Source organism: Grammomys surdaster, unplaced genomic scaffold, assembly GCF_004785775.1.
Source record: "Grammomys surdaster isolate TR1022 unplaced genomic scaffold, NIH_TR_1.0 126197, whole genome shotgun sequence".
Lineage (NCBI taxonomy): Eukaryota > Metazoa > Chordata > Mammalia > Rodentia > Muridae > Grammomys > Grammomys surdaster.
The window spans coordinates 2042110-2058192 of NW_021621002.1; the positions used below are offsets into that span (position 1 = coordinate 2042110).

General features: G+C 50.8%; 1 protein-coding gene across 1 annotated transcript in view; it reads right to left on the reverse strand.

Annotated features, from left to right (window-relative positions):
* The window catches only part of Mindy4 (MINDY lysine 48 deubiquitinase 4), a 99585-nt gene that overhangs the window by 22289 nt on the left and 61213 nt on the right, over positions 1-16083 (reverse strand). Inside the window, exon 10 of the mRNA XM_028758410.1 lies at positions 11252-11319. Within this exon, the coding sequence (XP_028614243.1) occupies positions 11252-11319 (68 nt within the window). The remainder of the gene's footprint in view (positions 1-11251; positions 11320-16083) is intronic.

Below are 16083 nucleotides of genomic sequence, written 5' to 3' on the forward strand. Positions count from 1 at the left end.
GTGTGTGTGTGTGTGTGTGTGTGTGTGTGTGTGTGTGTGTGTGTGTGGTGGAGGGTTATAATTTGGGAAAGTGGTATTCAGGAGATAGACTCCAGGTAGAATCACAGAGACCTATAAAGAACCACAAAGGCCCAGGGTCCTCTGGGAAGGTCTGTAGGTCTCGCCCACTAAAAGCAGACCAGTGTGCCTGGGAGACAGCCAGCCAGGGTGACTCACGGCAAGCACAGTGCAGGGTTGGCGCTAGCTGAGGCAGAAGAATTGATGGAAACGTTCTCTGTGGCATATACAACGTCTTCTGACGAGAAGAAAATAACCTCAAAGCAGTCCTGGGGGGACTGATAAGCATCACTGGCCGCTGGCCACCTGTGGCTTTCAGAAGCAGCCCGCTCTTCATAAGCTCCCAGCCGCGTGTTCACCCAGCGGGCCCGAAAGCCTGCGTCAGCTGGGAGAAGAGGGACTAGCAGGACGGACAATGGGAGGAAATGGTAATTGCATCCTTAGGTGCAAACACGATGGGAAATTCAGAAGTTGCCTGGATCTTAAAAGGGAGGGACATGTGTATTTCACATTAGGGCACCGGGGAGACGCCAAGGAGCAGCTTATGGCTTAAGAGATTTACAACTTTGGCAAAGGCAATGCCCAGTCCTCCCCTGGGGATCTCTGACAAGGCCCATGTGTGAGGAGTCTTGGGTCAGAGGCCATCCTCCTCTGCTCTGGCTACTTAAGAGATCAGTTTACACAGAAGCCTGATTCAGCCCTGAGTTCTAGTGCCAGCCTTCGGTAGAATAATTGCAAGTGTTTCTTCCCTGGGCCTCAGCCTCCCATTCTGGAGCAAAATGGTCTTAGGCTGAATTATGTCTCCCCAAATCCATACATTGAACCCAACCTGAAGAAACAAACCTGCTTATAGTCCCAGTTACTCAGGAGGCAGAGGCAGGAGGATTGAAAGTCCAGGGCCAAACTGGTGCTGTGGTTCACACTTTTAATCCCAGCACTTAGGCAGAGGCAGGCAGATGTCTGAGTTCGAGGCCAGCCTGATCTACAGATCGAGAACCAGAGCTAGAGAAATCCTATCTTAAAAAAACAAACAAAATCTAAAAGAAAAAAAGAAAGAAAAGAAAGAAGTCCAATGTCAGCCAGGTTAGAGTAAGACTTTCAAAATTAAAAATGGAAAAGGATTGTTGTTTAGCTCAGTGGTAGAGCATTCGTCCTGCAAATGTGAGGCTCTCAGGTCAATCCTCAGTATAGTAACATGCACACAGACACACAGAAACACACACACACAGAAACACACACACACAGAAACACACACACACAGAAACACACACACACAGACACACACACAGAGAAACACACATACACAGACACACACACACACACAGACACACACAAAAACTCAAGTCCCTACCAACTATGAGACCTTCACAGTATGCATCTAGGGAAAGTGAGAGCCTTTAAACGGATGCTTATATTAGAATGAAGCCAGTAGGGTGGGCCCTGACCCCACCACCCTGCAGAGTTGTAAGAATAAGACTCGGTATTCAATGGATCTGAATCTGTATTCTGCATCAGTGTGTTCCCAGCCTTGTTAGCACCAGTCAAGGATACTAGGACAAGGGACTTCCACTGTCACTGTAGACTTAAAGCTCTCTTTTAACAAAACTTTCTGTGCAGAAGTTCACTTTATAGAAGCCGAGGACAGGGCTTCTATGGCGAAGGCAGAGATTAGCTTGCTCTATAATTCCCACTAGGATCCTGAGCTATAAAAGCTAAGAGGCCAGGGTCCATCTGAACCATGTGCCCGAAGCTGTCCTCTGCTTCAGGTCCCTCCAGCAAACTGTGCTTTCCTGCACTGCAAAGCCAATAAGCCCACAGTGGGAAAGCCCCAGTGAACCTGGCCATGGTAGGTGAGACTCAGTAACAGATGCCCTGCTCCCAACACCTCAGCATTTGGGAGTAATGAGCCAGGACCAAGGGACCTGCCCTCTGGGTATCCGGGTTGCCTAGTGACAAGAGGCAACAGAGAGCATTTCTTGGGAGGCTAGCAATGACCAAGTCTCTCAAACTTTTTCACCATCTGGAGGTCCTTGAACCACTGGCCAGTGACAAAGAATAGAACAAGAGAGCCTCAGGGCCAGGAGAGCCCCCGGGGCTCAGTGTAGGCTCTGGGAAAAGACTGGTCCAAGCTAGTGGTGGATACCATCCAAGATTCAAGACCTGAGGCCAGTTTCTGGCCTCTGCCCTTTCCACACATCTCACAATGGTTGGGGTTCTGCTGAAGAGCAAGCTGACGACACAGGATAGGCTCTATAGCTGCAGGTCCTTCCAAATGCATTCTTCTCTCAGAAGCTTTGGTAGGCCAGGAGGGCAGGACCCTCATCTCTCACCGATAGGGAAACTGAAGTCCCAAGAAAAGACTGGACTTCGTTGTTGTGTGGCCACACCTCAGGCAGTGCCAGTGTTCTACGTGGTCTGACATACAGCCAGATGCTAGCCTGGCCAGCCAGCTCCAGGCAGGCCAAACCCCTGAAACCCCACCCAGGTTCTACCAACCCTGGCTCCAGCCAGCTTGTCCCTTCACCTAAAAATCTCCCATGTGAACTTGGCATTTGGCACAGAAACTTCTAAACAGAAGGGACAATAATAGGCATCTATAGCCTAGAGACATGGCCCCATCTCTATGGTCCAGTCTACCTGAACAAGGCAGGCTGGCGTCCAGCTCAACCTCAGTCTAACCAAGTGACCAACCCCTGTCCCTCACGGTCTGAGTCCACACTGATGGAATAAGAGATCAGGGGAGGGCTAATCATCTCTTGGAACTTCTGGGATGGGAACAAGGGTGGTCGCTCCCTGACACTTATCCTTAAAACTCTTGTGTGAACAGAAACCAGCCATCCCTTTTATGCCTAAGCACTAGTACTTGGGCTCTGCAGAACCATGTCCCTGGGTGAGCTCTTACGCAGCACCTCCCCAATGGCTCCACTCCTGCACCCCCCAACCTACTTCAAGGAGGTGAGTTTCTGCAGTGAGACGGGCAGCTGTGATACAGCTGAGAGAATCTCGGCTCTAAGTCAGTGAGGACTGGGTTCAAGCCCAAAGGCTGCCATTTAAAACTTGTCCCTTCTTGAGAGTCTGTGTCCCCGAAGGCTACATGAGCCTGGCGATACCTCCTATTATGGGTTACTGTGAGAACAGAGCAAGATAAACTATATAAAGCCTCTGGCATGTGATAAATGTCACTTCCTTTTTCCTACAATCACAACAATTAAAAACAGGAAAACAATGACTGAGAGGTCACAATTCCTGCCACCTTGACCATTCATGTCACAGCCAAGAGCCTATGGTGAACCTGGGCCTCCAAAAGGTCGAAATGTAGCTGAGGACATCTACAAAGGACTGGAGGAGACGGTTCTTCCAGGAAGGGGCAGAGGAATGGGACAGTGATCAGATGCTTGAATGCCAAGCCTCTTCTCCCTGGGTGCTGTGGTCCCCTAGGATAACAATAGCTACCATGCAGGGTTGTTATAATGAAGGACCAGACCATGGAGGAGCCTTGCACATTGTGAGAGCATCATGACAGGAGGGTCCTTCCCATGCCCAGGCAGTGAGGAGAAGAGAATACATGGTGTCAGGAAGCTCCAGAGAGTGAAGAGGGGTCTGTCTGAAGAAGGAAAAAGAAAGAACAGGGAGCCATGGTCCTCACTACTGCCCAGAGCATCCCCAAGGAACCCATTGCCCTCACTACCGAGTGTGGTCCTCACTACTGCCCAGAGCATCCCCAAGGAACCCATGACCCTCACTACCGAGTGGTGTACCCCAAAGCTGACTTTGCATAGTGACTCATGATCTTTCCCTGGCTCTGGCACCATTCCTCTCAGCTAGATTCCTGGAGACTGATTTTATTTTTCTGTCTGACAAGCTCTAATTGCCAATCCTCACAGCTCTGCTAAGTGTTCCTTCCTCCATAAAGAGACTAGGCCTTCTTTACCTCAGGGACAGAAATACCTCATCTTTCCTCTCCTTCCTTCCTTCCTATCTCCAGGACCCATACCAATTGTTCTCAATGATCACTTTACCCTTCTAAGTAACAAGGCCTTTTAGGACCAGGTAACATCCTATTGGTTCCTTACTGGCTAGAACTGGGCAGCAGACCCTGCAGATGCACAGCAAGTACCGGGTGGGAGAAGCTGTGAGCAAGGGAAGCCCTGATAACAGCTTCCAATAGCTAGATTCCAGATGGCGAGCTGAGGGAGGGATAACTATGTAGCCTACCTTTGGCCCAGGCTTCCCTTCTAGAAGGTTCAGTGAGCTACTCTCCTCTCCTCCTACTGAGGCCTGACTTCTTCTTCTGGATACCTGAACCCTCAATGGAAGAAGTAGGGAGAATGAAAACATAAACATGGACCTGAAGTTCAGGAGGGCCTTCGGCTCAGCTATCAACCACACTGTATCCTGGACCACAGACTGGGCCCCTCCCATTCACCTCCCAGGCTCAGTGTCCATTGGCAGAGCTAACGCCCACAGCCAGCCCTACTGGACATTCCCCATCTAAATTTGCCATCTCTGTAGCCTGGGGACCTAGCTCAGACCCTGACAACTAAACTTGGAAGTACAAAAGGCCATCAAGTTCCCAGGCTGGTGTGGGCCTATCTGGACCTTGCTTTCTTTCCACTCCTAAGTCATCAGACACACCTGAATAGCTCTTGTCACCGTCCCTCAGGGAAGAAGAGATGTGCATGGCCTATTAGCCTGGGAGCTACAAGACAAGTGACACTGTCAGCGAGGACAGCAACTTATCTTTCACTTCTCCAAGACCCCTGAGAAGCAAAATGGTCTCAGGCCTGTGGTCCATTCCTGGGCTGCCACAAGATCACAAAAGCCCAAGGTGGCAACAAGGATCCGATCTTCTCTTCCCCTCTACTTCCGGCTAGACTGCCTCCTGACAACACAGTCAGCTGGCTACATTTATGTGAACTCGACACAAACCATAGTCCACTGAGAGGGGAGAACCTCAACTGAGGAAATACCTCCAGATCACGCAGTGGGCCAGCCTGCAGAGCAGTGGTTTGCGACGTTCCTAACTTTGTGACCTTTTAATACAATTCTTCATGTTGTGGTAACACACACACCCCGCCACCAACCATAAACTTATTTTCATTGTTTCTTCATAACTGTAATTTTGCTACTTTATGAAATGTAATGTAAATATTTTTCGACACAGAGATTTGTCAAAGGTTGAAAAGCACTGCTGTGGGGAATTTTCTTTATTAGTGATTAATGGGAGAGGGCCCAGTCCATTGTAGGTGGTACCACCTCTGAGATGGTCGGTTAGTCCTGGGTTCTATAAGAAAGTAGACTGGGCCAGCTATCTAGAACAAGCCAGTGAGCAGCACCCCTCTGTGGGCTCTAAGTCAGCTCGTGCTTCTGGGCTGCTTCCCTGTTTGGATTTCTGCGCTGGCTTCCTTCAGTGATGGGCTACCATGTGGAAGGGTAAGACCAATAAACCCTTTCCTCCCCAACTCGCTTTTTGGTTGTGGGTTTTTTGTTTGTTTGTTTGTTTTGCGGCAGCACTAGAACCCTAACTAAAACACATCCCTTGCGGGGAGAGGATGGAGACCCTGGCCACACACTCACAGGGTAGTACACAAAGGATGGTTCATACCAGGGAGTCTGGGTGAGGCATTTGCTGAGACACGGGCCTTCCCTTCCACTCTTGATCTTGGTCTCCATCAGTGTAGCTGGACATGTTTGTTAGTGTAGTCTCTCTCATGGGACGTACTGTTGGAACTCCCTGAGAGACTTCTTGCTATACCCCAGTTGTAGCCTACAGATCTCAATGATCCAGTACAAGGGCCCTTCTCCATCCCGGACAGCTTTGCACATTCTGGAGGAGCCCTAGGTAGGAGAAGACTGGAGATCTGTCTGACGACATGGAGATAAAAGCTCAGGAATTGGGGCTCCTGGTCTGGGCAGCTGTTCCTCCTCATTATCCAGGACTGGGAATGTTTAGGAACTCTAAGGATGCTGCCCGCCAAGCACTGTGCACACTTCATCATGATGAAAGCCACACATGTGTAGGGACAGCAGGTTCCCAACAAGAGCTTCCTAGCTCTTAGCCTCACTGCACATGTCCCTGGCCTCCCAGCTCCCCTGGGGGGTGGGAGGGCTCTGCAACTGGGCTAGCTTTGTGCCTGCCTTTATCTGTTCTCAGAAGAGCTTATGGGGCCATCCCCAAACTAACCTTGGCTCTCCTACTCTTCTGTGCTCTCCATGCCTCTACTTCCTGACTGAAACCAAAATGTCCTATCGCTGGACAGTAAAGTAAACCTTTGGGTTTGAACTGTCTTCCTGGGGGTACCCCAAGTTTCACACATTCTATGTTGGGTACAGCCAAGGCTAGCCACACAGTGCCTGGGAGCCTGACTCCTGGCAAAGTGCAAACTGTAGCAAGTCTGGTTTCTTAGAAACACAGCTGGGATATAAGAGAGGGTTGAAGATGCAGAGAAGATCCAAGTTCCAAAGACAGCATTTACTCCCGGATGTCCTTCTCCTCCGGCCATGCTTTACACGAATGAGTTAATCGACTGACATTCCGTCACTTGCCTCCTAGCCAGCGTCCATGGCTGACTCTCACTTCAGGGACATTTTCTAAAGGAAAAGAAACTGTCCTGCTGGCACTGTTGTTTCTAATCTCAAGAGTCACATGGTGAGATGCGGTGTGGCGAGGCCCTGGCCCTCCATGCCTGGCTGTGCTCTACATTGTGGTTTTGGACTTTTAAGATTGCCATTCTGCTGCCAAAGACGCTGCAGTAATGAGCACCGATGGTCACTGGATAAGAAAACTTCTTTTCGGGTTGCTGGCATGACTTCTTGCCACTGATGGGCACTGCCTCACTGTGAGCCAGGCTGTGTTTCTCTTAGCATCCCTCTCCCCCCCAACCCTGGGTCACCCAAGCCTGACTTGGACAGTGTCCAGATTGTGGGGCTCTGAGCATCCCTGGGGGCCATTCGAGAACTCCCTAGGGAAATCTCTAGGCACACAGCTCAGTGTCTAGAAGTCATGAGAGCATGAAATGTAACACGGGCTTTACTGAAAGCAACTGCAAATCTTAAGAAAGAATACAAACAGCTTAAAATCAGGTTGTGGGGAAACAACCTACACAAGCTCCACCCTCCCTGGAGGAAGCAAAGCTCAAAGGCCTGCTTCTGCCTGCTCCTGGGAACAACTGGCCTGGGTATGCTGGGTTTGCATCTGTCCCTGGCATGCACCCTAGCTCCACTCTGGATCACAAGTGACCTATGGGTGATATAAGAGCAGCCTCTGGGCTGGAGAGAACCCCACCAGGGAGGGGAGAGTGTGCCACTTCCCTCCCTCACTCACATCACACATGTTGTCATGCTATCCTCTGCAGTCTCAGACCAGCAATGTCCACCTCAGTACCCACCCAACACACACAGACACACATGCATGTACATACACATACAAACACACACAGACACATACACACAAACACACACACACGCACACACACACACACACATGCATGTACACATACATACACACACACAGACACATACACACAGACATACACACACACACACAGTATTTGGAATGAACTAGGGAGGCCTTCCCAACCCAGCACTCTCATGGCTAAGTAGCATTTGATAATAAAAACTCTGGCTCCTAGGACCTGTTTCCAACTACCACTCAAAGTGGTAACAGACCATCCAGAAACAGCATCAAAGGATTCTCCAAAGCTGACTCGGAACCCAGAGCAGGAAGGCCCTCGGCCATCATCTGCTCCCTACATTTTTAAGCAGAACTGGGAACAAGGAAGAGTCATGCCAGATGCTGAGGGGCAGGCAGGGGATTTGCCATCCCCGCACCACCACACTCACTAGCCACCTGACAATGCCTGCTTCGCATGGTGAGCTTTGAAATGGCTTTTCTTCTTGTTGTTGTTTTTTCAGAAATAGATTTTTCTGAAGATTAAGTTAGATTCAGTTTGATCAGCCCAGTCAGCTAGTGAAAAAGCACTGAAGACATACTGGCCAGCCAGGTGGCCACTGAGTGACATGGATCTAAGTGCCCTTGATCTACAATGAAACTGTAAAAGGTTTGCATTCATGGTCTCGCCAACAGGCCACCTAGTGCCGGAGCTGGGTAACATCTGTACTTCTGTGTCCAGATGTCTACGAAGAAAGGCCTTTGAGGGTTGCTGACCCCAAGGTAGTATACGGGTAGTTGGTATGCCAAGCAGAGCATAGTCGCCAGCTGGGAGCTGAGGACTGTGGCCATTTCAACACCACTCTCAGAAGCTGAGCGACACTAGGACTGTCCAAGCTGTTCCTATCCTCACAGATAGTCCTCTGAAGGAAGCCCCTGGATCACAGGTGGTGCAAGCAAGGCTAGTTCTTCTGAGATGCTGCCACCTCAAGCAGCCTTCTGGGAATATTTGCAGAGGCCACCCAGGCTACCCAGATCTGCCCTGGTTGCCAGTGAGGCCTTCAGTCCACATGCCTCATTTACTTGAATGGTTCAGAGGTAATTGTTGCTACCTCAAGTTCACTTCACACTTGTTGAGAGCCGACTCTGGGGCGCCAATTTGTAGCGAGCCGTTCTGCTGCTCCGGTCCGCGGGTCAGGGAGCAAGAGAGAGAGTGGGGACAGGGACGCAAAGAATGGACACAAGACGAAGTCTGGTCAAAGACGAAGTCTGCCTGCAGGAGACGGAGTCTAAGTCTGTCTGCTCTCTGTCGGGTCTGTCTAGTCAAAGTCTGTCTGGAGACGAAGTTTGTCTGCTCTGACTAGTCTGTCTGCTCTCTTCCTCTGCCTCTCCGTCAAGTCTGTCTAGCTCTCCGTCAAGTCTGTCTAGCTCTCTGTCGAGTCTGACTAGCTCTGACTCTGGGTCTGCCCTGGCCTCTCCTTTTATATCTCTCCTGAGTCAATCAAGTGCTGGGACTAAAGTGCTACCACTGCCTGACCTTCACTGAAGGGATCAAGATAATTATCAGAGTGTGTTCAGCTGTTGTAAACAAGTCTCTTGTCAGGGTATATGGCTCAAGATGGCTGCAAAGACAATAGCCGCTTTCGGCTCAGAGTCGGCTCCCAACACACACTGGACATCCCAGGCCTGGGTTCAGTCCTTGCACCAGGCCCATCTCAAGCTCCATGGTGCTTAGTTGTGGCTGGGAAGCCCAGGCCAGGGCTGAGCATCGTGAAGACCTGGCCATGCTGAGGCTGTGTATACTGAGAAGACTCCAGAGGAGTCAAGACAAGATTGAAGGAAAGAGTGACGAGACCTACTGGAGGCTAGCATGTGTCGGGAACACAGCCCATCTTCACGCTCCCAGACCAAAGTCGGCGCATCCAAGCAGAGATGACCTTGCCCTACCTGTGATTCAGGGGCTTCCTGTGGAGGAAAGATGGGGCAAACCACGAGGGATGAGTGGCCCAGGAAGCTCCAGTTCTTAGGGGAAGAAACTCCAGCAAAGAGGAGCAATCGGGCCTGATTCCAAGTTTGTAGATCATCAGAAATCACCTCTGTATGCAGCAAAACAAAACAGCAGCGTGGGGCCAGCCTGCTTGGTAGCTGGCTGCCAGCTTGCCTTGAACCATAGCCTAGGCAAGCCATTCACCTCCTAGAGACACAGTGGCCATAGTGGATCCACCCAGTGGAGCAGGGTACAGACTCCATGTTCTCCAGTCTGACTGTCAAGGCAAAGGGTTTGGCCGTTGAAGCTGCCTAAGGTACCGTCTGCCCTTATTCTCACCGTATGTGGATCTGTCCTCTACTTTGAACGCTAAGGGAAGGTGAGGAGAAACCTCTGTTGTGAGATCAAATTCAGCTCCTTGGGAAGGAAGAGGCCTAACTAGACCATCATGCCTTAGGAACCACAAGACCCTTGCCTACAGGTTTCAAGAAAGCTACCCAGAGGCCCTCGAGTCAGTTGGACTGCACCTCTGTGTCAATGCTATAGATACTTGTGTGTGCTTTTCTGTAAATTGGTGTCTATGTGGCCGTGTGTGTGTGTGTGTGTGTGTGTGTGTGTGTGTGTGTGCTGTCAGGATTGTAACGCTATTCCCACACTGATGAATGCCCACAAATGACAGCCTGGATAGAGACTGCCCTTGACCTGCCTGGCCAGGTCAGACGGGTCAGTAAGAGGTGGCAGTAGCTCTCCAGCTCTGCCCAGTGAGAAGGTCACTTAGATGTGGTGCCCTGAGTCCCTTCTGGAGGGAGAGGGTTACATGCAGGAGCTTGCATGTGGTCTGGGTGCCCACTCACTTCAGGGTGCTCCAAAGAGTGGAGCAGTCACCATACCCTTAGACAAGACAGCCTGCACCCTAGGCCAGAAGCTCCTGTACAGCTGGAGAAGCTGAAGTCAGAACTACCAGGCCTTGTCCCCAAAAGCACAGCTCCCCTCGGTGAGGCTGAAAGCCCCCATCCTCCCACCATCCAGGGATTAGCAAGGCAAGCCTGGGAGAAGTCAGAAAGGCTTATGGTCTCCGTGCACGTGAGCCCATACCAGGAATGAATCATATCATTATGGCAGGATTAGAAGTAAAATGCCATTAGAAAGTGCTGTGCACGCCCTCCTTTAATAAGGTCAGCAGCAGCGAGCAGCAGGAGGGCCAGGGCACGAGGCTGTAAAGCCCCACGCCTCCTCCCACCCACAGGAGAGGCCCAGGGAGACAGCACTCGGCCGCCAGTGCAGCTGACATCCACAGGGAAACAAATGCTCTTTATGCCAGGGCAACCCAGGCTCAGCCCTTTCCCCCAAACCTGCTAGGAACTCTTTCCCAAATCTCCCTCACCAGGAACCCCTAACACTACTCCCTCCCCCAGAGTTCCATACTCTAACCCTGCCTGTGCTTGGAAGGAACGGAGAGTCAATCGATTGCACTTCACAAAAAATTCATGTGCTATTAATCTGCTGGGTTCCCTTATGGTGATGTCCAGGTCTGTGCCTCCATTATCCATCCCTGCACAGATATCAGGAGAATCTCACTGCGTGCTCTGCCTGCATGTACTGCAGTTGCCTGCGAGCTCTTTGAGGGAGGGAGGAGGTCTCCATCCCCTGCCATCCGCTGCCATCCCCTGCCATCTCCTGGCATATGGGAAGGCCACAGAGAAGGCAACCCCGGGAAGATGTGTATATAGACTCTTCTCCACACCAGCCAGCTTTCCCTCCTTGTAGCTTCATCAAGAGCCACCCAGGGAACAAGACAGATGAGGGCAGATACTCACAGTTCCAGGGACCTGGAGAGGATGGCAGACAGGGTGAGCAGAATACAACCGTAGGGTCCCGCCTCGAACTGAGGGAGGAGGAAAAAGGACCTGTCAAATATACATCTCCACTCTCAAGCCACTTGTGCAACCATACCCAGAGCACAGTCTGCCAGGGTCATGACTTCATGGCTTATAGCCCAGGCATGAAAGTTAGCAAGTAGCCATAGAGAGCATATCCTAGGCACATCTGGACAGAGGAACAAGGAACGGAGCCCCAAAACCTAGGTGACAGAAATACCACTATAGAGCCCATGCATGACCCCAGAGGCACCAAAGTCAGAAGTGACAGTGGTGACACATCCCATTCTGGGACCCTGTGCCTCTGACCCTGACAGGAGGAGCTGAGCTCTGCTGTTGTTACCCTCTGTCAGAGAACGAGACCGCCCAGCTCCTGGGTAACACACTGGAGACCTAAGGGTGCTCTGCTCGACATAGCTTATACAGAAGAACTAAGCTATGTGGTCAGCAAGTACACAACAGACATAGAACAGGCATGGCCTCCGCTGGAAGCCAGTAAGTGCCCACCTTTGCTACAAATATACTATTTTAAAGGGGTTTTTAAATACCCAGTTTTGATTAGCTGGTCATCTTGGGTTTGATTTGTCTGGTATTAAAATGTTGCTGATGCTGCATCTGGTCTATTTTGCATCTCAGTCAGCCCCGCCTGGCTGTGTGGCTCTGCCATTCTGAGCCTGCCACATGATCGTAGAGATGTTTCTGAACTTCCTGGTCCCGACCCCCTTTTCTCCACTGTAAAATACAGGCAAAGTAGGGGTTTCTGCTTACAGCAGGTTGTAAACCACTTACAGCAGGGCCTGCCTGACACCCACAGCAGCTATGGTCCACTACGGTTCAGCACAGGGCCTGTTGGCACTCGTTCTGGCTCTGGTATACTGTGGTTTGGTTTGGGTTTTGGCAAATTGACACAAGCTAGAGAGTTACCCAGTGAGAAAGTGCCCCCACCGGTTTGCCTGTAGGTAAGTCTGTAGGACATTTTCTTGACTAATGATTGATGATATATTTTATTAGTATCTCTTGGAAGCTTGTTCTGTTCTAATGAGAGACAGAGAGGGAGTGGATGCAGATGGAAGGACAGGTGGGAGGAGTTGTAAACTAAAATGAACCCTTTCCTTCCCAAATTGTTGTCGGTCATGGTTTTATCAAAGCAATAGAAACCCCAACTCAAACAATAGTCTACAGAAACAGTCAATAGCTCCCAGCCCCAAGCCAGTGTGAAATTTAGCTCGTCCCACTTTGGGCATGCTGAGCTGTGTTTGGAGATAGTCATAATAGTGCTCCTTGTATGCCAACGATAACTTTTGGACTTAAAGCTAAAAGGAGACAAGGCTATTTTGATAAACATGATGTAACGGAGTACATTTCCGTTTTTTCCTTGGCCACCAAGAAACTCAGAATCAAATATAGTACTCCAGTTCGGAAACTATTACAGCTCAAGGTTCTAATAAAATCATCTTTCCTTTAAAGCGCAGTCTTTGTCTCCACCCTGTAACTCAAACAGGCAGTTAACTGATCATAAAAACATAATAGCGAGCGAAGCTCCAGTACCAAGAGCCTGTTCCTCTAGGCACAGGAGTGACATCTGGGATCTCTGCACTGGCAGGCTGAGAGAAACGAAGACTCGGGCCCACTGTGGGCTGTAAATGAGTGTGAGGCCAACCTGGGCTACAGAGAGACCCTCTTTGAAAAATAAACAGTACAAGAGGCTGGCCACTACAAATGGGTAGTACCTGAGAAGCAGGTGAGTGTGTCTGCTTGGTGGGGTGACTCGAAAAGAAAAAAGAACCTAAAAAGTGTGGAGAGCGGCTTGGCCAGAACAGCGTGGCAAGCTCCTCTGAAAACACGCGGCAGCCTCGTAGGAAGCTGAGTATGGACAAGGAGAGGCTCAGACAGGGTTTGCTGGACATGTGATGTTTAAGAGATGTGACCACGTTTCGGGCAAGGAAAGCGAGTGTAATGGCCCATAGGCTGGCCTGAGGAGACCAGAGAGCCCTGAAAACACTGCTCATTTTATGAACGATCTCAAGTCTTACTGTAGCAACAAAATAAATGAATGAGCCTCAAATTAAATGAATCAACCTCATCTAAAACCTGTGACCTCAAACCAGACACTTGGTGCTGGGGCTTCTTCAATGAAAAACAATGATTACTAGGACCCTGCCTTGCATACTTCCCAGGTCATTTATTGTGCACATTCTCAAGAGACAACTCCTGGGGAAGTGACAGCTGCAGAGGGATGTTCCTGCCTCCCCCCCCCAGTGACCCATGCCTGCGGAGTGTGGGTGGTAGATCCTGTGTGCAGCTTTAATGCCACCTTGTAGTTGCCTTGGGGAGTCACCAAGCTCTACCCGTCTCCCCTTTGGCTATGGCCTTACTCTCTGTCTAGGGGAAGCCTCAGCTTTGGGATCGGTCTCCCTGGCCAAGCCCGAGGAGCCTGTCGCCCTGCGGGGCTGTGGTATAGCTGTGAACATTCGAGCCACTGAAGCAGAAATCACCATGCACAGTGGGAAGCTGTTACTGGGCAGTGTGGTGTGGTTCAAGTCTTCAGGATACCTCAGACAGTGCTTGCTTTGGGCCCCCAGGGAGTAGAAAACCCAACCCAACTTGGCCAGTTCTGCCCTCTTAGGACACAGCTGAATGGTACCAGTATTCCATCTTGCTTTCAAAAAAATATTTATTAAAATTATCTCATCAAATTCAAGCTGCCAAGACATGGGAGGCCTCAGGGCATCACTGACGGTATGAAAGGTAACCTGGGCTGGAAACTGTGGCTCGGGCTGAGAACAATGTCTGGTGCCACCTGGGAAGAAAGAACCATTCTCCCAGCACAGCTTCAGCCCTGGGAAGACATGAGCCCACTGTGGTATTCCAAAGGAATTCCTTGTCCAGCTGGCTTGGGGCCACCAGACACCTCTCAAGTGGTGAGCCGCAACGAAGGCAGCATGGAGGCTGTTTATTTGGGGCAGTGGTGGCATGCATTTCCAAGCCTGGCATGAGGAGCCTCTCTTAAGCACAGCCCATGAAAAATGGATTTGGTGTGTTTAGTGCTGAGGCAGCCCAACTGCTTCCAGCAAAAACAGAAATTACGCTGTGGGGGAAAAGACTGTTTCCAGAGGAACGGGGGTATTAGCTAGCCCAGCTGCCCAGAGGAACCATAGACATCGAGGAGGCATATCGAGAGCCCAAAGGCTACACTGAGGGACCCTCACTGAGAGCAGGCCCTCCTCTCTGAACTCCCTCATGGTTTCTGTCTTGTACAAGCTTCGTAGAAATCCCAGGGCACAGGCTGAGGCACAAGACCCCACTTGCTATCCTAACCAAGATGACACTTGCAGGCAAGGATACAGAAGCCCTAGTGCCAAGGGTCACCATCACAGGGGCAGTGACCTGCCCCCAAAGCCTTTCCTTGACTGCACTATGGCCACTTCTCAGTCCTCAACCCCTTTCCTTCCATGGCTAGGGCCGCTCCATGTTCCATCTGCCTCAGGGGACCACCTTCCATGGGCACCCCTCAGGAACACTGCTGTGCCCTCAGACACTTCATTCAATAGGCAGCCCTGGTTCTATTCACTCGGAGTGCCTGTACTTCATTCGGAACACATTTTCCCACAGGAGCTCAAGAGTCTTCGCTGGTCTAGAAGCTGTTCAACTGCTCCAGCTTCCATTTCTAGATGGGGGTTCAAAAGTGCTTTCCCAAGGCTAGGGCCACATGCAGCCAGCAGGTCCCTAGGCCCTTGCTTCCAGCCTTCTCCTTGCTCTCAGCAAGGGTGGGAAACTGCCACACACCCTGCAGATACCCTGCAGGGTTAGTCCAAGAAAAAAATAGAAGTAGAGATGGCACAAGTGAGAGACAGCTATTCAAGGACCCTCTTGACATGTCAACCCCTCTGCCTAGACCCGAGGAAGCTATCCTAACCAAGATGACAGTGCAGGCTCCAGCTCTCCTGGGCTGCCTCAGAATGGAAAGCAACAGATCTAGGACTGACGGGCTTCAGTGGGGCCAGTGCCCCATGACCATGCCTGTCTTCCGTTAGTCTCAGTGTGGGACTGTTTCCTTCCCAGGGAGCATCTGGTGCTGTCAGGGTCGGGATGCTTCTGGGGCTGTGCTAAGATCCACAGGATCTTCAGGGGAAAGTGCTGAGACAGGGCATCTAACAGGACTTCAGGTCAGGTCCCACCTCCAGCTAATTCTCCCTCTCTAGGCTCACTACTCGACCCCCAGAGCATTTCCTGACCCTCATAGAGCAGGTATACTCCAAAAAGGACTTCCTCCTTCTTTATATGCCTGTACCATGAAGCTAGGCCTCATGAACAATCTGTGAGGCAGGCATGGCTGTTGTCCAGGCATGACAGGTGAGGTAACTGAGGTACAAAGCTTCAGGATGAAACCTGAGTCTCACAGCCACTCAGATCCAACGCCAGGCTGACTACTCTATGAGCCAAGTCCTTTGCCCCTAGAATGGAGGACATCTCCACACACCCTATGGAGCCTTATCCCACTGCGGATCACAAAAGCCCTAGGTCTTCCCCTGTCCAACCTGGCCATAGGCCATGAGCCACTCTCAGGACCAACAGTGAAGTGCAACCCTCCTTGAGCAAAGCAGGTAATGTAAGGTCTTGCATGGTTCAGCCCACCTCTCTGGACACTGGTGAGGTCCTGTGCCAAGCAGGGTCTCCTCCAGTCCCACCGAGAGAACTGCTTTCTCATCACCTCCCAGCTTGTCCTAGAACTCTCCCTGTTGATTCAGAGTCCAGCCTTCCAGACTGGCTGC